The sequence below is a fragment of the Thermobia domestica genome, chromosome 7 (genome assembly GCF_964235325.1).
Source record: "Thermobia domestica chromosome 7, izTheDome1.hap1.1, whole genome shotgun sequence".
NCBI lineage: Eukaryota > Metazoa > Arthropoda > Insecta > Zygentoma > Lepismatidae > Thermobia > Thermobia domestica.
Window position 1 is genome coordinate 93,096,081 of NC_137460.1, and position 21,389 is coordinate 93,117,469.

The window sequence follows — 21,389 nt, forward strand, 5'->3', positions numbered from 1 at the left end:
TTAATGTAGATAGTTTTATTACATAAACATTAAATACATGAAGAATTGTTTTTGTTTCGGAAAATTGCCAAATTACACTAGTTGACAGTAAATAACATTTACATGTAATGTGCACAAACGAAGTATGTATATTTATATATATATCAGTTGAAAAACTCATCTTTTACATAATTTATTTACAAATATTGTGTAACAAATAACTACAACGAAAACAGAAAATATCTGTACATAATTACAATTTTTGGGGGTTTTACAATGTACAATACCACCAAATTCTGTAAAATTTCTACATCAAAACAAACATAGTAGAGAAATGTATTCGTAACTAGTTCTTTCAATATCTTTTGTTTTTTATGCAAACCTAAGGCGTGTCTGTGCTCTGATAAGAAACTCATGATGTGTGAAACTTCAACGTTACGGGTTTGTCTCCTCAAGCAAGTATATATATATATATTCCCATCGTTACCTGTATCATTATATATATATCTATGCATGCTTTTTATCATCAACCGAACTTATTGCTTGTTGACTTACGGAAAGAACGGTGCACTACTATTGTATAGTGAAAATCTAATTTAAAAAGCAATTTGTTTAGTAGAAGTAGTGCCTTCCAATACCAAATTCCTACTCTACATAAATTCTGATTGAATATACAAATACTATTTAGTTTCCCTCCTATTTTTTTAGCAAAAAAATTCCTCACAGTAGTTATTACGATCCACCATTTGGAGCATACAACTCTTGACATTTTGCTTTTTTAATAAAATAAAAAATATGAATCGTATAAAAGGAACATGTAACGTTCGACTGACTGCCATGTTCTGTTTAGGCTTTTCAACCCTTACATACACTTCCGAATAAATGAAATTGACATACACGCTCTGCTGTAAGTAATGTGTGATATTCTGTACCATCAAACGATGCACAACATACATAATACTTAAAATTACCGTATCGTCTTTGACGCTGATTTGTAAAGAGGAGGTAAGCACAGAATTGAACCTACTGTCGTACACGGTTTGTCCAATCATGAACGGAGATAGACTAACCAAGCTGGTCAAGGAGAGAGAAGAGATACGAGGAACCAAAGAAATTGTTTTAATGTTCACATAAATGGGATAGCTCTGGGAGGTAGTACTTCAGTTAGCTTCCCTCCCGCATCTTCACTTATGCATTTAATCAGTTGCTTACATAACATATTCTTGCTGCTGACATACATACGCGTACTCAAAGGAAACTGAGTCATACAGAATTTTATACCGTTAACTATTTCTAGATTCTGCAGCTTTGAAAAGTGATCTAGATCCTTTTCTTATCATAAGCATTATTTTGCTCTTCCATAAGCAATACCAATTTTACATCACATGAACTTCGATTCTCGTTTCAATACTACCATATAACCAATAAGAAATGTGAAGAAAATCGAGGAAAAAGGAAATCTAAATGCACAACAACAGTTAGTATTAACATAAATTCCATAACATGTTTCTCTAACAATGACGAAAATATGAATTTACTTCCAAAACATACGTTCATATAATGACTCCAATCTCTATACGCCTGGTGTTTGAGGTAGTGTCTAGTGTCCATGTATCATATGTAATTGCGGTCTCTGATTCTGTAGATGGGAAGCAACAAATAAAACTACTAAACCACTTACACCAGTAATACACCAATAAATAAGATGAAAAGGTAAGCAGTATCTCCTACATATTTTCAAGAAACACAAAATTACCATTATACAAACTCTAACAACGTAAATTTTACTACTTCCGAATCACAGATATATATTCATTACTGCTACCTTATACACAAACAAACGAAACCATTACACACAATCTATGGACGGGTTGTCATCCTTTCAAGTAAGTGGTGCTTAGTTACGTATAACGTACAAACTTAGTACTAAATTCGCCCTAAACATTTAAATAATGTATCGTTATCGAGGCCTTGAATTATAAAGGTAACATTTGTAATTGACGTCTGATATTAATTTTTCCTAAATGAAACACTTACATATCTTGCCTCTTTATAATCTTACCAAACAAAGATCGCCAAATTGTCGACGTAGTTCTGTTCTTTTACTGTAGGCCATTTTATTTAGTTGACTTCTCACAGTAAATTAAATTGAAATTCGAGAATCGAAATTATTTCATGACATCACTGTTTTAAAATGGTAATTCTGAATTCGTACTAGATACACACAATCTCTTCGGCAATATTTCCATTCGGACTGAATTATCATATTAATCACACTCCCCTCCTAACAGAACGGAATGTCAATTACTTACTAATTTCGGTTTTCGAGAATGTCAAAACTGAATAATAATATCAATAATAATAATAATAATAATAATAATAATGCTCAATCACCCACGCAAACACACTACGACACAGTCACTTCGTATTCTTCAACGTTTAAAGCTCACTTGCCTTTAAAAAAATAAAGGCGCTGAAATAACTTTAAATGAATACTTAAACAAATCTGAGACTAACACAAAAAATACAATTGCAGGGGCTTGAAATTATCTCACCTTCTCAAATTTTGCTTCAAAATTGTATTAATAAAAGACAACTAATTGGTAACTACTTAATGAATACGTAAAAAGGAAGTCATGGGAGCCATCTTTCTTAAATATATATATCTTACCTCTAAAAGTGCAAAAAACTGTTTCAAAGCTGCAAAAACATTATTCTGTTGGCAATCATATATATATACGCACACACACCTTATTACTTTTCTGATTCATACATCATAATTGCCTGAACACTTCTTATATGAAACAAATGAACTGAAAGGTATGTTTATTCCAATAGTTTCTTCTTGACAATATGCAACTCCCGAACATCAATTGTATTTCTTCTGAAAATCCACAATCTTTCACGTTCGATATGGTCACGAGATCGTGAAGATAATCTTTTTTCCCTGTATTCTAAGTGGAACCATGAAGTCATATACAGCAAAAGGATCATAGTCTAAAAAAATCTTGGAATTCTCTCATATGGTTCATTTGTTTGTTTAAAAAAAAAGTCCCTAATTGTCATTTCCCACATCATTTAAACACTTATTTCCACCTTTTCCATTTTTTAAAATGCGTATATACTGTACTTTGAAACCAAATAAAGAACAAATCTTATCTGAAACAAATTACGATAAACATGAGACAGTTTCCGAAATTAACACTTTGCTTCTATTAAATAATGTTAAATCTTTAAAATTTAGTATATAATTTAAGTTGAATATTTTATGAACTATGTAAACTACGGAAAAGTCCATACTGATTTATTTCCTCATTACAACATGATAATAGATTCAGATTTTGTTTCACAAAGCAAGCATTACTTTAACATACTAACATTTGCTACATTAACTTCTTTCTTGAAATAGGAATTCACATAAAAACAGCATACAATGTAGTATCTCCCAACAATACACCTGATAACTGTGATTTTCTTGTAAGTACCTAACTGTATGTACTCTTATTACTTTAAGAAATCAACATCACTCAATTTTATTTCGACATGCGTTATATCGCGAGGAAAAAATCCATTCACATGCATACATTACACATTGGTATACGCATAAAAGCTGGTGTTTTTCTCTTTTTTTTTAATGAATGCGGCAAACAGTTGATTCATTATACAAAGTTTTCGAAAACACCGCATATCTGATTACGGTTTTTCTGTTTTTCATCTCTTCGTCAATTATATAAGAAGCAAAGAAGAAATGATTCTCTTTTTGCTAAGGAGTTGAAGATGCATTTAAAAAAAAAAAAAAAGTCGTTTTCAAACACAGTTATGCTACACTGAAAGAGGATAAACGTAGCAGCAAAGTTACCGGGCAAGAGGAAGAATTGCCACGAATTTTTCAGTAAATTATCTATCAATTAATATTGAAAGCTTAATGCACTAACATTATTATACATCTCTTTTAAATTAATTTCTTAAAAAAAAAAAAAAAAAAAATGTACTGACCATTCTTCAATAACAGAATATAATGAAATGAAATGAAATCTTTAAGTTTTACGTCCCACGGTTATGCCGGTTAGGCTAAAGGAGACGGTGATAATGAGATATGAGTGAAATGGTGGAATGAAGAAAGTGGGAGGAAACGGGAGAACCCCGAGAAAACCCACGAGCACGGTCTTTAACAGAATATAATGAATATACCAGTTGATTATATTCTGTCAACCGTAATGATCTGCAGTAATCATTGTACTTTGTGTCACTGTATATGCTGGTGCGACAGGAATACATTTGGGAAGAAATGATAACAGTATAGTCTTCAAAACATATCGCACATACAGTAGCTTACATACTTCTCATGTAAAATTACAAATTATAAACTGTGGCATAATGATCTGTTCTAGACATCAATCTTGATCTTAGAATAGTATTGTATTTATGGCAATTTGTAAAATATAGCTTCTAACTTGAACCAAAATACAGACAATCGTAATCACCGGCACAACTAAAGTAAGGATATCATTAGTTAAATGTAATTTGTTAGTCTGTAGATTAAATCACGGGAAATGACTGTCTGTACAATGAACTAAACTCTCGAATACGTACTGTGGATATAAAGTATACATTTTGGATATATCTTCTTTCACAAATTCCCAATATTTATTCTTCTTTAGGTTGGATTAATTTTCATGTAGAAAATGTATTTGCTATGATATACTGTATAGATTACAGAACTGCATTCAATTGGATACAATTTATCAACGAAGATAAAATGTACATACAAAATATGGAAACTGCACGGACAACTAATAGAATAGTAATTCTCAACGTTTAGCTCATATTCTAAATAACTCCTGTACTTACGAATGCGTAAAGTACTTGGATTTCAAATAAACCCTGTAGATGATATTGTCACCAAGAAACGAAGATAACCTTCTTTCTCACAATATCATTTGTTTACTATATTCCTGCAAATTTGTTACTTATGCTAAATCTAGTAAATCTTACGTATGTCATCTCTTAGCATTTTTTTCTCTGAAATAGCAATTCTATTTTACATAATGAAGTTACTTTCAAAAAAAAAAATAAATAAAATAAAATAAGAAAAATAAAAAATAAAAAAAAATAAACTAGAAAGACAGATATAATAAACAAAACACTCATAAAAGTAAAAAGTATTATATTATTTATTATTCCCAATATTTATAAAATGTCAAGAGACGTACCGGTCTGCTACTGCATTAAGCTTCAGCTATGAACAAACAGTGGAAAAATTCTGAAGTTATTCCATCAGGAATTCTACTTACACTAAAGCACAATATAAAAAATGTCTGCTAGAGATGTTGATCCACAAGTACAATCTGATCAATTGATACAAGAGAATTTTATGAGCTCAATGGCCAAAAAGTCTATGAAGTAAAGATTTTTTTTTATTATTATTATTATTTTCATATTTTTCTGTCTTCTAACTTAACAAGTGGGTACATAGTACAGTATATACAAGCGCTTCTTGGACTGGTGGAGTTCTTGTTGCGAGTTCTGGTGGGAGTTCAGCGGAGATCTGGGTTATCATTTACCTGTTTCTTAATTCGGAGAAGAATGGTGGTGTACCACTGATCTAATCGTGAAATTGAGTCATAATCTTTTACAGCCTCGGTGAAGCCATCAACATTTTGCTCTTCCATGTGTTCCATAAGTACCTATATCAGAGGGAGAGAGAGGTTTTCAATTGTTGGTAAAACATACAGGCAGTTAAAATAACCAAACAACAATGGATAGACTCAACTACTTCACAGTATATATTTCACTAATAGTACTCCCATGCGCAATAAAAATTGCGCGTATGCTGTAACTCACGATTTTTCGCATTTATTCAATTTTCCTTACGTTTATGGCTAAAATTCAGTTATTAGTATGTGGAGATAATAGAAAGCAATCCATGCAAGGAAATATTTCCAAAATAATAAAAATATAAGCAAAAAACAAAATTATGCTCGGTTTGGGTATACTGGCAATCATGATTTCTAGGGATTTTTTCAGTAGCAAAGCACGATTGCGGAGGAAATTGACAATAGGCAGTGAACGAGCTGGCGGAAGGAACAGGAAAGTGGAGTAAAATATTGAATTTATTAGTTTAAACCTAGTGTCTAGATGGTTTGCCAAATATAAATTAGCTTCTGTAAACAAGATGTCGTACGGAAATATAGAAACAGAGACGAAATCTTCTGTCCTGACGTTGGAAGTGGCATGCGCTATGGTAGCATTTATTTGTTAAGAAAAAGAGAACAAGCAGAAAGTAGTTTTCGTGGTTCGGTGGGTAGCATGGTGAATTAGTAGTTCTTACACTATTTTGACACTAGATCGATTTTTTTTTTTTTTAACAAAACAACATAATTTTCATGTTAATAAAAACCGAAGCAATATAATAAGGATATCACTTATTGATATTTCGCTGTAACGACCACTGTTGCCAACTCGCCAATGTGAAATGTCGCTAGTTTAGTACTCTAAAGTCGCTAGAAGTCGCTAAACGCCTCCTGCCAAGTCGCTAAAAAAGTCGTTATATAATTTTACAAAGGAATTAAAATAATGTAAATATTTTTCATGTACAATGGAAGACTCTAGTATTTTTTTCTTTTAAAAAAAATGACCATCTTGTCAAAACCACTGCACTATGCGCTTTGAAGAATACAAGATTAATAAATATAGCATTAAAAGTTTGTAAATACTTAAAATTTTGGGTTACTTTTTCCCATTCCCTGTTATAGAGTACGATTATCTTTCTTTGGGGAGGGGGTTGGGGAATTCATGTTGTTTTCGTATGGGAACACTTTACTGAACTCACCCCACGAAATTTATGTATAATTTATATTAAGAACAACCGCAGTTAAATTAATATATAAATCACACGCACTACACTGAACCAGAAAAGCACAATGTTCTCCGTCACTGTGCAATGCAAGAGATTACCAGCTATTACGCAACTAGTTAGATACGGAAAATTCCCGGATTTCCGAACTGCAGTGAAGAAGAGCATAATCATCATAGCAGCGATGAATCCAACGAAGTAAGTCGCTCATAGCAGTAGTGCAAAAGAGTATGTGAAAACAATTATTAGTATCACAAACTGCAAAACTTTGGAAACTTTAATATAAATATAGAACAAAATATTTGAATTCCTAAATGTCGCTAGATTTGTCGCTAGGCGCTAAATAAAAATTTTTGTCGTTAGACACTTCCAAAAGTCGTTAGTTCTAGCGACAAAGTCGCTGAATTGGCAACACTGGTAACGACGTATTTATCCAGGATTAGAGTACTATTGGTATTAGCTATTGTTTTCAGTTCATGCTGTTGTATAGCTTCTCTCATCCTGTTTTCTTGGGAAAAGAACAATTTTGTCCCAACAAAGTATGAAGAATATATACGGACAGAAAAAGACATCTTACTTCCAAACGTGATTTATCGTGATGAAATGGACTAGTTTGCCATTATAATAATAATAATAATAATAAGAGAAAAAAGTAAATTATTGAAATTGGCTTCTCTTTAGCTTTTAGCTAAAAATATTTTTTCTTTATAAGACTATACTTTATAAGGCAAGGTGTGTAATCATACCCACAAATTTAGCTAAGGAGTGAAAGATAATTGTTTATACAAACATTTTACAGGTTTAGGGCGTGAAACACCAATACACCATGCTCTCGCTTATCCGACCTTCCTTTGTTTTACATACCGTATGATCCGACATATCACTGCAGATAGCACCAATCGGCAAGAAGAACTGCAAGTTGTGGTCTTAATCTATTTTTCATGCTCTGGAGTCTAACGCCTAGCGCGCCCGTCTACACCTTGACTCATATGTCTATCATTCAGTGCAGACACGTATCCAGTTTTTCTATTCGGAGGGGCCCAACACGAATTCTCGTAAGCACATGATTCTAATGTTTTTAAAAAATCAATAATAATAATAATAATAATAATAATAATAATAATAATAATAATAATAATAATAATAATAATGCAACAGTTCTGTATTTCTTTTAAACTTTTTTCTACTTTTAATTTATAAGCCGGTTTACTTTGGAAACTGCATTATAGCACAAACAAAATGAAACATATTTTCGAGAGAAATGTAACTAAAGAAAACTGTCTGCTACGTATATCACACAACGAAAATAGCAAGAAGACATTAAGTGTATCGTTCTAATATATTAGAGTTAAAAACAGAACGGAAACGAAATGTTAATCCTATTTAAAACTCTGGTATAATGGCATTATGATATGTTCTTATAATTATAACAAGACAACAGCACATTGCCCAAAGTTTGGACACTGACTCCAAGTAAACTGATATATATATATATATATATATATATATATATATATATATATATATATATATATATATAAAACCCTCAAAAGTGTGAAAGCAAGTTTATTAAAAAGTGCTTGAGTTTCGGAAGGGGACAGCCCTCAGGCCCTCAAGCTGGATACGTCTCTGATTCAATGCAGTGCATTTATTTGTTATAAAACATGATTATTAGATGCGTAATATGCAAAATTATATCATAAGTTTTACTTTTAATAGGTCTTTTCTTAACACATCCATATTATCCGGTGTTCTCCCTACCTGTTTATGTCGGATAAGCGAAACTCTATACTGTATTTCCAAAGCTAGCATATACATAAACTAGAATTGTATCGTCCTAGAACAGACAATAGTGTGAAATGCTTATATTAAAAGGCTGGAATAATAATAATAAAAAGCATAAGTACTGTTTTGGTAGCGTGAGAACAAATTGAAAACAATTCAATATATTTCCTAGGTATCAGATTATCATCTTATTGTGTCGATGTGTATTCTTTTTCAAACATAGTTTTAAAAGTCATACCATTCGCAATATTCCTAAGGAAATCGAAAGAAAAATTTCCATGTCCCTCTTGTGGCAAAGCGGATTAAGTGCATGGTCCGAAACCGATTCCCACGTTAAGGTATAGATAGAGTTCCCACATTTCAAAAATGCAAATCTAGGAGCTACTAAATTACGAGAATCTTTGAAATGCTTAAAATTGAAAGAAGTGTTGAATACTAATTTACTTTCCTCCATTAGATAGAGTTGTTCAAGTATTACGTTATCACATTTTTATTCAGTTCACTAGACCTTCATCCAAGGGTGCCGATTTCTCTGAAAATTTGGAAGAGGGGGGGCATTCAAATGCAGAAGATATATATATGAGGATTTTATGACAAATTGTACTCAAATTATGCCAAATATTGTATATTCATAAATACAAAGGGGGCCCACATGAGTTTTTTTTTTGGGAGGAGGGGGTCCGGCCCCCAGGATCGGCGCCCTTGCCTTCTTCCTAGTTAAGCAAACGTAAGCAGATGATTTACTCCCTCCCCCTGGTAAGCAAAATTGTTTTCTTTTTTTTCCCCTCAAGATCTGTTCTTTCGTGAAATAACAGCAGGAATTTTCTGATTACTTAACCATCTAAATGAATGTTTTCACTTAGAGCCATCCCGTCGATTCGCGTTGCCTAGGACTAAAATAAATTAAGGGTCAATAATGAAGATGATACTTCCATATCAAACACGAAGAGACATGTGGATCCGAGTGATTTTTTCAAATCCATGATGGGAAATTATATTATGAGTACAATTTTCGAAATTAATAGTATACTATCGTAAAAATATCTTACAAAACGATAGTTTATTGCCAAGTACTTTGACTCAAAGAATAAATTACAAGTAATAAACTTGTTACTTTTCCTGAAGAGTCTAAGTCTTCAATGAGACGGACGCTCTCGACTGTAGTGCTTGGAACAATTGCCTCACTTGTTCTACCTTCTCGTGGAGCAGCCTTGATCCGACTTGATCCTAAACGGATTATTCAGAAGTCGAAGTCGGAAGATGTTCCCCATTGTTCCAAAACACTCTTGGTCGATTACAATCTGCCTCACTTATGAGGAGACAACCCAATGCTGAAGCGTCGGTGGACCACCGATAGGCAACTAGCGACATGTCCCCAAAAATTGGCAGTCCCGCAGTGACGATCGGCGGTGGTTCCATTTCCGTTTTGAAAATTATACCACCAGCAGCAGAGAAGCGACGGAACGCCAACGAAACACAAAATTATTCACCTAAAATACGTTAAATCGCCTATATGCGTAATTTGTTTGCATTAAGGTGAGTCTAAAAGCATTTTTAAAAAAGTAAAAAAAAAAAAGTGCCCTGAGCTAGGCGCGAACCAACAACCATAGAGTTACTAGTTTTGTGTTCTTCCGAATTTGCCACGGAGGCGATTATGAAGACACAGCTTGTATAGTGAAAAATCGTTAAAGTCTTTTTAATATTTCTAATCAGAGTGCTCCTTTAACCGTGTATATTTGACGATAACTGTTTGGAATCAGATCAAATGCACTCGCCATGTAATTTTATAACAAAATGGCAAGCCTCTATTTAATTTTTCATAGCTCTCCCATATTCACTTGCTAGTGATCGGCGACAGTTGCCATCTAAATTCATACAATTATACGCGCCCATCTCAAGATTTTTCACTTCATGATGTAAAGACAGGAGTTACTCTTGACCCCCGGAGCTCAAGTATTGTCCTTATAATAACAAATCGTCAGGAAAAAAATAATATAAAATAATAACCGTATGCACATGACTGGCGATAGTTCGTGTTGGTCCCTTTGCGATTCTCCGTGACAAATCAAAGAAGCGCGGATCAAAATGAAGTCTTCGCTGTTACGCGGTGGTAACTTCAATACCCCGATTCTAGATATCTGCTTCGACTCGACGAATCCCTGCCATTAGTGGCACACTAGCGGCAATCCTTTGACGCGTCGCCATATCGACGATCGCCATTTACCGGCAAGTGGGCCACTATGTGTTGGCGACGTTTACGGCATGGGAAAGCTAATAAACAAACAAACCAATAAATAAATCTAAAGCCTTATAAAAAAAAGTTTTCCCAAAAGTTACATCTAGAAAAATCATTTGTTGGTATTCCAGAACTGTAAATTCGCCTTTATTCATAATTTACTTCTATCGTAGTTTTGATATGAGAATGATGTGTCTGAAACTGTAACACAGGTCATTAATATCTTTTATTTTATTTTTATTTTTTATGTTTTATTTATTATTATTATTATTATTATTATTATTATTATTATTATTATTATTATTTATTTATTTATTTATTTATTTATTTATTTACTTATTTTTTTTCTTTTGCTTTAGTCAGATTTAGCAGTTTTACTTAACAGTCAGTCAATTTGACTATGTGATTTCAGAGTTTTAGAGATTTTCTTAAATTTTTCATTTCTACAACAGTTTGCAACTAACACCATTAACGTTATCTCTTTCGATATTTCCATAGGTAATGGCTTGGTCACTCCCAGTATATTTCAAACAATAAACTATTTACGGTGTCTTACTCCATTAATCCGAACTACATTTAATATCCAACAACTCTGTGCATTTTCCCTTAAATCTGCAAACTTTCTACTAGGTTAAAACGGAGCATTTTCTATTTTCTTCCTTTCTTGCTAAAACAAAAGTGTTCTTTAGACAATCTAGAAATGATGACTCTATACTACATTATGTTGCATAGGGCATTTTATGTAGCATATCATTTGGCAGTTGGACACTTTCTTCGTATATTGATTGCAACAGGGATTAAGTCCTTCTACACTTACATGACAAGTAAACAAATTCTTTTTAATTCGTGGAATTGTGTCAATGCACTAGGTCCAGAGTTTTTAATTTAAGATTATTATATTATTTATTATTATTGACAGGTTTTCCTGAATATTAAGCAATATTTCGCACTGAATTTTCTCGCTCGAATTTCTTCAACTGACTCGTGTTAGGCTGCAGCTATTACTGAAACATTATTTGGAAAAGTGAACAAAATAATGTTTTGGAAAACTTTGTTCGAAGCAACTTACGTCCAAAAGTAAAGTACCCATTGGTCATATTTCAGTTAGAAACAACTTATGCCATATATTAGAATTATTAAGGAAATAATTGTATGTGAACTATGAGCAAAAGCGTCTGAGTACTTTCTGAGAAAATCGTCAAAAATGTCATCCTCAAGAATAAAATATCCCTTGTATATCTTTTCAGGACAAATGAGTTATGCTATTTATGAAATACGAACAAAAGTGCCTGAGTCGTTCTCGACAAAATCGTAGGGTAAAACTTGCTCCGAAAAGTAATATGTATCACTTCTAGCTTTTTAGGATGATGAAATTATACCATATCGTTAGGTTATTTACGTAACACTTATTTATGAAATATGAACAAAATTGCGTCAGGCGTTAATGGGAAAATCGTCGGAGAAGAGTAAACTAACCCTTCTGAATGTTTAGAGGACGAACGAGTTGTGTCATATTGTTAGGTTATTAATGATACATTTATTTATGAAATGTGATTGAGAAAGTTGTTCGAAAAGACGCATACCATACAGTAAATTACACCTTATGTATTTTTTCAGAGCAATGATTCATACTACGGTGAAGGGTTATTAATAAAATATATATTTGTAAAAAAATAAGCAAAATCTTTACAGCTGTTTTTGAGACAATTTAATTATTTTAAATTTTCATCCTTCAGTGAACTACCCTTATTTTTAGGTGTCGGAGGATATAAATTCCAAACGATAAAATGTTATAAAAACTTCATGTCTAGAATTCGGTTCTGATACGTCGAACAGTATGGCCTCAATTTGAATGAATGTAAAAGCGTGACGAACCGACAGACAAACAGATGGACAGACATCAAAATCACTTTTTCGATATGTGGGGGCGTGAAACTTGCATTCATTGAAATCTCGAATTCGATTTTTATCACTATCACTACAATTTCTTCTTTCGTCGCTCGAACGTGAAAACGAATAGGAATACGACGACACGTAAGGTGATAATTTGTAATCCCCAAAATTTAATGAGTTACGTTTAATGTGTTGCCATGCTAGAAAAAAAAAACTTATGCCTGTTTGTTATATCATTTTAATATCAGTTTTTTACGCTACTATATAATGTAGAAGTATGGTATGATTATCGTTCATATTCATGCTATCCTTTGGAAACATTCGTGTTTCGCATACATAGATCTGTATAATTTAGTTTCGTTCAACGAAAGAATTCTTTATTCTTTACACAAACTTATGATTGCATTTCTTGCACTTGTGAATATGAAAAAAAAAAAGAGTGAGAGAGAGGGAGAAAGTCAATACTCTAAAAAGAAAAAAAACACAAGCACGCACACATACACACACACACACACACACCAACGATAATTTGACATAAGCTTTTTCCTTTTTTCATGACAACAAGCTATTCTAACATTCGATATAACAAGGTGTAAGACTGGAAAGACTGTCAAGGTCGCGTATGTTCTTTTTCCTGTTCCTGACACACAAATCCGAAGTGAGTTGTCTGCTGTTCAAGAATGGGCAGGAGAGGTGTAACATACAAGACCATAAACTGAAAACAATAGCTGTTTCCAATAGTACACGTATTCTTATACTGAATAAACACGTTGATTAAAGGATACTATCAATAAGTTATTTTGCTTATTATATTGTTTCGGTACTTATTAACATCAAATTATACACTTCTTATAACGTTTTGTAAAAATAAAAAAAAAAAATAAAAAATCTCGTGTGAAAAAATAAGTGCTAGTCCGCCACTCTATCTACCTAACCACGCAGACTACGTTTTGTTTGCTCTCTTTTTCTTAACAAATAATGCTCATAACCATGGTGCGTATCGCTTTGAACCTTAAGATAAGAGTTTTTCTGTTTAATTCTATATTTTCGTACGACATCTTAAGTTACAGAAGCTAATTTATATTTGGCAAACCATCTAGACATTAGGTTTAAACCAATAAATTCAATATTTTACTCCACTTTCCAGTTCCTTCCGCCAGCTCGTTCACTGCCTATTAACAATTTCCCTTCGCAATCGTGCTCTGCTACTGAAAAACTCCTCGAATTCATGATTTCCAGTATACACGAAACCGAGCGTAATTTTGTTTTTTGCTTATATTTTTATTATTTTATTATATTTTTTGGAAATATCTCCTTAGATGGATAGCTTTCTATTATCTCCACATTCTAAGAACTGAATTTTACTCATAAACGTAAGGAAAATGGAATAAATGCGAAAAATCGAAAGTTACAGTATACGCACATTTTTTTTTTTTTTTTTTTTTTTGGGCATGTGGGTACATAAATTAATAAACAATTGCTCATTGGGTGTATGGAGCACATTATAATAATAATAATGTAAACCCATTTGAATAATATTTTTCATGTATTTTTTAGCCATATTTCAAGTACTAAGGGTGTATTTTGAACATTTCAATGAAAATTGGAAGATCTACAGAGCATTTAAAACTGACCAGCGTAAACGACACGTTTCTACAACTTCAGGTTTTCGATATCTCACTATCAAAAGGAATTTGCCACTAACATATGTACCATTTTAATATACAGATTATTAATCTTGACAAGTACGGGAGCTACACATCTGCTGTAATGAAATAGAATGTTAATTTAAATCACAGTGATATTATACCAAGAGTGAAAATTGACAAAATAAACCAAATTTTCTGTTCAACCGAGAGTTAAGTGGCACAAACAGACCTACACGAGGTTTGTTCATTCAGAGCCAGGCGTATACGAGCATAAATTTTGTCCCAATAATTTTCTCGGAAACGGCGTTACCTACTTTGTTTATATTTTAAAAGATAAGTATTTCACTAAAAACTTCACAAACTGGCATTATTTCTTTTTTAAGAAATACTTGAAAGGGTAATTTACTGGTGGAATGAATTCTTTCAGTGTAAACATTCAATTTCCAAACACTATCCCTACAAAATACCTTTCCTTACCTAAGTCTTGGCAATGCTAACACCGTCAGAGAAAATTCGACGTTACCTCAATACAATTCTTTAAACAACTTATAATAATCTGGATGAGCAAAAGTGAGTGACAAGACCAAGGTAGCTCTTTATGCGGTTTACATTACAGCAGTACACTAAATTCTAAATCTGAAGCTAGCTTTTCAATTCAGTGCTCAGCAAAGTACATAGTTACTTTCCACTATCTTCATTTTAACATAGTGAATATTGTAGTTGACATTCTTTCTAAGATATGTAACAATTAGGACGAATTCTCGTTTTCCACCACCGTCTATGATATGTGAAATTAAAGCTATTTCAGTAACTTTACCTGTGCACAATTTCGACTTAGCATAACAGTTCTAACACAATACTGCTTCTTAATAGCATTAATATGTTAAGAAACCTATTGACTATGTACTACAAAACCTATTGTCTGCTATCTCATCAGAACTTACCTTAAGAAGTTTACATTCCCTGGAATCTTGGAAGGCTGGATACATTTCTTGGTAGCGATCCAATGCCTGTTGTGCATTCAAAATATCAACGCATAAGTGGCACAATGCAGCTCGGAAAAAATACTCCTTGGCACTGTATTTTAGCAAAGAGCTTTCCAGAGAGGATGAAGCAACCTAATAAAAGTACAATGAAAAACAGATTTTTAAAAAGTAAATTTACACAATGCGCCAACACGAAAACGAATGATTTTTTCTTACAAAGTTAGTTTTGGCACGGAAGTTCTTCATACTGGTGAATCTCGTGTGAGACTGGAAACACGCGAAGAAATTTCCAGCTCGCTAGTCGAGAATGTGCTAGTGCGTGAAGCGACTAAGCATGGACTGGTGTTGTGATATTCTGTCACCGTTACAACAATAAAACAGAGTGAATATCAAGTTCTGTGGGCGTTTAGATAAAACTCCAAAGGGAACATCTGAGATGTTACAACAGGTCTATGGGCTTTAAAATTGGAGTTACAAAAAAAGTTTACCATTATCTTTCTCGTTGCCGTGCTGGATGGTGTAAAAGATTCTACGTTGGCACGGAGTCTGCGGAAGATGATGAACATCCAGATACAAGCTGGTTTGTCAGACCAACTGAAATGATTGACGAAGTTCGGGATATCATTTTGAACGACCAAAATGAATACCTCACGATAATATTAGACCTCGTGGGGGTGAATGAGAAGACTTTGCTAAATTATAAGGGAAGGTTTAAAGAAATGGAAAGCTATGTGCAACCTTCGTGCACCATTCCTTAGCGAAGAAGCAGAATCTAGAAAGAGTATACCATTGCCGAACACGCAACATAGTGATTGTACGCGAGTTGTTCTCCCCCCTCCCCCCCCAAAGTGTTCGAGTGTTACTACACACTACATACTCGCCACGGCTGTTCCCTTGTTATTACTTTCTTTTCCCCAAATGAAAGTAATTTCACGACTTACTGGATCGTGTAAAGCTGTGTGTGGACAAAGGAACTTCCAACTTTCAATAAGCCTAGGTAAAATTGTTCCACTGCTATTCAAATATTTTGTACAGACTCAGATTCGTCGCCTAATTGCTGCACTGTGTATACGTTAATTTTTGTAATGTTAAAATTAGTAATTACGTTGCCAGTGTTCTATTTCTCATATGTAACTGCTGAAATTTTGGTGATCCCGTCTTTACCTTTTTTCGAATATTTAGCGAAGAACTGGTTAAGATTTCGTTGTTTTAGATTAAGTACCGAGACAGACATCCTAAATTTTATGGTAAAATTTTACTCTCAATGTTTCTTAAGAATTAATGTTCCCCTTCACTTTTCGACCACTTCTTCGTTTTCCCTTTCTGACAACAAAACATACTGTTGTTTGGTGTTAACTTTACCAAACACCCAATTTCTACTTGGGTTACTTTTACCTGTGCTCAAAAAGAGATACTTTGTGCGTATAGAGTATGACTGATGAGCAGGGTGGAAAAAAATCATGATTTTTTTAATAAAAATCATTTTTGTTGATTTTTTTGATTTAAATCGATTTTTTTGATTTAAATCAAATCTTTCTCCTCGTATAATACAAGTCGCGAACTAGAGAAAAACATTAGAAATTAATATTAAATGACAATTATGCCATTTGAGTGAAAGTATTTTGGTTTAATTTCGAATTAATCCTCAATCGTTAACCTATTTCAATCCGAAACAATATTTCTTAAGCATTAAGGAAAAAAAAAAAAAAAAAAACGTACAGCAACGTTTATCAACATGACACTTTTCTTTTCACGAAAGTTCCTGATATTTGGCAGGGGTATATTAAAAAAAAAAAAATAGAAACTAGCCAGCGGTACGAAATACATGTAAAGAACATAAATTTCGCCCAAAATTAACTAATTAACTCTATGGCGTATGGAACCCGGGGGTTCAATGCCGCGTTCACGGAAACTCTGCACTGACTTCTATACTTAGCCAACTGGATCCAGTTTCTATTTTGTATTCCTATTTCTGCGAGATTCATCTTAATATTGTCATCCCATCTGCGCCTAGATCTTCCTAATGGTCGTTTTCCGATTGGTCTTCCAGTTAAGAATTTGAAAGTGTTCCTATTTTCTTCCATCCTGGCTACATGACCTGCCCACCTGAGTCTCCTAGACTTGATTACCCTAGCAATGTTTGGTAAACCGTATAAATTCCTCGTTATGAAGTTTCCCCCATTCCCGCTCTTCTTGGGTCTGAATATTCGTCTCAGGATCTTGTTCTCAAATACTTTCAGTCTACGTTCTTCCCTCAGAGTAAGCGACCATGTTTCGCAACCATACAGAAGCAGGATGTCTACCAGTCAGGGAAAGTCAGGGAATTTGATTATGCTTGCTTGCTAGACACCTTGAGAACAACAGACATATATATTTTAATCTTCAAATTCCTGGACAGAATTCGTGACAACAAGAGATTTTGAACTGAATAATAACACGAATTCCCTGCTTTTAGTCGACATTTAATTTCTTCGTAAATATCGTTTTCGTCTGTTAAAATTGATCCTAGATATTTGAAAGAATCCACTTTATCAAAAGTATTATTCGATATTTTAACGAATCCAAAATTTGCCCTATTACGATCCCGAGGAACGTCTATGCTATGTATTTAGTACATAAATTTCGCCTAAAGTTTTAATTTTTTTTTTTCAGAAAGGGGATCGGACCCCTCTAAATACGCCACTATTATCTGGAAACAAGCAAATAGACGTGGACATAAAAGAATTTCTGTCTTAAATGTCGATGGTGGTTTCTCCGTTGGAATAGTTAATGATTTAAAAACCCCATATTACGAAGAGAAGAAAGCAGGATTCTCCCGTTACCCGTTCAAAACGGGATTTTCCCTAATCATCCTATGCATGATACTTGTTTTTATACTGTGCTGTACATACATTTGAGTCTCATTGTATTATGATTATTATCTTCCATAATCGAAATAACAGAACAGGAACGGAATTTTATTTATTTTCACTTTAAATCAATTTATTTCGGAATTTGATTTAAATCAATGGTTTTTATTAAAAAAATCAAGTGATTTAAATCTTGATTAAAATCGTGATTTAAATCAGACTGATTTAAATCAATCCACCCTGCTGATGAGTATACCTATTAATATGTAATCTAAGTTTACGCAAGTCTTCTATATTCTAAATGTTTTAAAGAACTAGCAATACTGATATCGCTATATTACAGATTCTTGTAAGATGCTCCTCAACCTTTTTATTATTCCTTTTTTATCATTCCAATGTAACTGCCGTCGCATTTATATGTAACCACTGTACTTTTGTAAAATAATTTCTAGAGCAAGGTTAATACCTTCTTTATACATATGTTTTTAAATACACATTTTAAAGTTGTGCTTATGAAAAATGTGCGTTAACCATCGCGTCTTTCGAAAATTGGGAAGACCTAACTCACGGTACTTTTTCAAGTGTTATGGAAACTTTTGATTTTCTGTGAGCAATACGTATCCCACATTCTTCAGATTTTTTGCCAAGTATTCTTGTGTTACCCATTGGTGTTTTCTGTCATATACATATAATTCTTTTCCAACACTTCAAACTGTGCAAAAAAGGAAGAAAGAAAAACAAAAAGAAGAAAAGAGAAAGAAATCAACTATTTTTTGGTGCAGTCACATTGGAATGAGCCTAGTTTTTGTGAATGCATTAATTACTGGTAGATACTTTGATCATAAATTCTCTTGTTGCCTTCGTAATTAGTAGTATCCAAGAAATTTAAAAATATATACATTCCTTTACAGTGAATTTTATACAAATATGTATATATACTTTCAGAGGTGATTCCTTATATGAAATGAAAGAAAAATTCTAATAAACATGGGTCGAAAAACGTCTCCTTTCAGAGTTATGAACCGCCGAATATTCAAAAAATCAAGTTTCAAAACGCGGTTTACGGAATTACAAAGAAACTAGTATGCGCTCTATCTAAATATTAATGTTTCAGAATTCACCGGTACCACCGAAACAAACACACCATCAGTACTTAAAGGAGTATCCCTATACTTCAACTACCTTTTTACAGTTCGTTTCACCGATAACAGAGGATGGTAAAACATGGACTCGACAGAAGGGAACAGCGCAAAATATAGTACCACTGGTGAGGGTTAATGGGCACTTACTAATTGTAGTTTACACTGGTATTTCGGACAAACCTTAAAATGACAGATTTTCTTACCTGTTCATATATCTGAATGGCCTTCTCGTAGTTCTCGAGTTGAGCTGCATATTGAGCTACTTTCAAAAGACACTTGTTAGCAGATGAATTACTTTCTTCTCCCTTGAAATAGTCCGCGGCTTGTTCATAATGCTGCACTGCCCGATCTAAATCCACTACCTCAGTCTCGTAGATTTCAGCAATTGATTGGTGGTGCTTAGCGGCTATAGTGAACCTTCCCATGTCGGTGTAAATTTCAATGGCCTTCAGTAAACAACTAACAGCCTCTGCAGTATCAAACAGAAAGAAAAATAAAATTATTTTGTTAGCACTCTCACAAGTTATTACCAAGTATCATTTACTTAATGATTTGATAGGATGCATATTAAAACACCAACTAAAGAATTATCACAAGCACTCAGAAGACAACGTTTCAACAAGAACTTATTGCCGCCTTCTCCTGCAAGGATCCTTTCACAAATTTATGCTGCTAGAAGAGCTATATGTCTTTGTTGATTATCCTCTACTGTAAAAATAATGTATACAGCTCCAGAAGCAATGTTTTCTTTATTAACAAATTTTCGTGTAAATATCCCGAACTCCTATATCCTGTGAATGAACCTGTTTCCTAAAGTGAGTGGTTTTTCAGCATAGAAATAAATTGTTTAGATAAAATATGTATTTGATTTCTCTGTTAAACATTAATAAAGATACTGCTGGGTATCGAAGATCATATTTTATTTCCCTTTATAACTAATGTCTTCAGATAAATTTCTAGAAGGATACACTCTGTAAAGAAAAAATAGCGACACCTCAATTCTCAAGGTAACTTACACAGAAAACCATAGCTGCAGCCGGCTAGAAGAGGAATAGAAGGAAATTATGATTGTGATAATTCATTTCCATTATCTGTGACACCTATGGTGTACAATGACGCTTACTAATTATTTATGTATCAGTAATATTCTCTCCAGATGGCACCTGACAGCGTCTCGTAAATTATTGGGGTGAGAATTTTGTATTGCATTTGTGATGTGTAAACCCAGGTAATTAGCATTTTGTGATTATTCTATGCTTTGTAATTGTTTGAACAGTGTCAAGTGGCAATATTGTTGTTGTGCAGTGTTGTTTTTGTATGAAATTGTTGCTACATGTGAACTGTAAACAAGTATGATTGGTAAGAAATGTGACTTGTCGTCACGTGAACAAGACATACTTCTTGCTTTGCTCAGCTAAGTTACATCTCTAAGGGAGATGGCTGGAATACTCAGAATTTACCATTCGACGGCAGAAAGAGTAATTCACAAGCAAAAATGCAAAAATAGTATAAGAAATCATCCCTTCGTCAACAGTGTAATAGAAAAAAGAAAGCATCACCCAGAGCTGATCGCCAAATAAAATCAATGGCACTGCAGAATTAAGGAATGACTTCTCCAAAAATCGTTTTGATCTTGGAACTACAGTCAGTCGTACGACTGTATTGTCTTAACTGTATGAGGAGGATATTACGAAGAAAAAAACGCCTGGAAAGTCGAAACTAACAAAAACACTGAAGACTTCAACACGTACGTTTGTGAGGCGATATGCTACTTGGACTTATGACAACTGGAAGCATGTTGTTTTCTCCGTTGAAAAAGGTTTATAATAGTTGGAAACGATAGTGGTGTGAAGTTGTGGATACGAATGAGCGAGAAACTTGATACGGATTTTGTTTAAGAGATGCAAATATTCAGTTACTGAGTGATGGTATGGGCTTGCTTCACTGTCAAAGACGTCAGAACAATGGATATATGTGAAGAGTCATTTGATGTATAAAACTGTCTTCAAATTCT

At 33.4% G+C, this 21,389-nt stretch overlaps 1 protein-coding gene across 1 annotated transcript in view; it reads right to left on the bottom strand.

The window, feature by feature from the left end:
* alphaSnap (Alpha-soluble NSF attachment protein) overlaps nucleotides 1–21,389 on the bottom strand; it is a 67,108-nt gene continuing 45,719 nt past the window's right edge. Inside the window, exons 3-5 of the mRNA XM_081765038.1 lie at nucleotides 19,579–19,844; nucleotides 15,343–15,516; nucleotides 1–5,666 (exon numbers count right to left, since the gene is read on the bottom strand). Of these exons, the coding sequence (XP_081621164.1) occupies nucleotides 5,517–5,666; nucleotides 15,343–15,516; nucleotides 19,579–19,844 (590 nt within the window). The 3' untranslated portion in view covers nucleotides 1–5,516. The remainder of the gene's footprint in view (nucleotides 5,667–15,342; nucleotides 15,517–19,578; nucleotides 19,845–21,389) is intronic.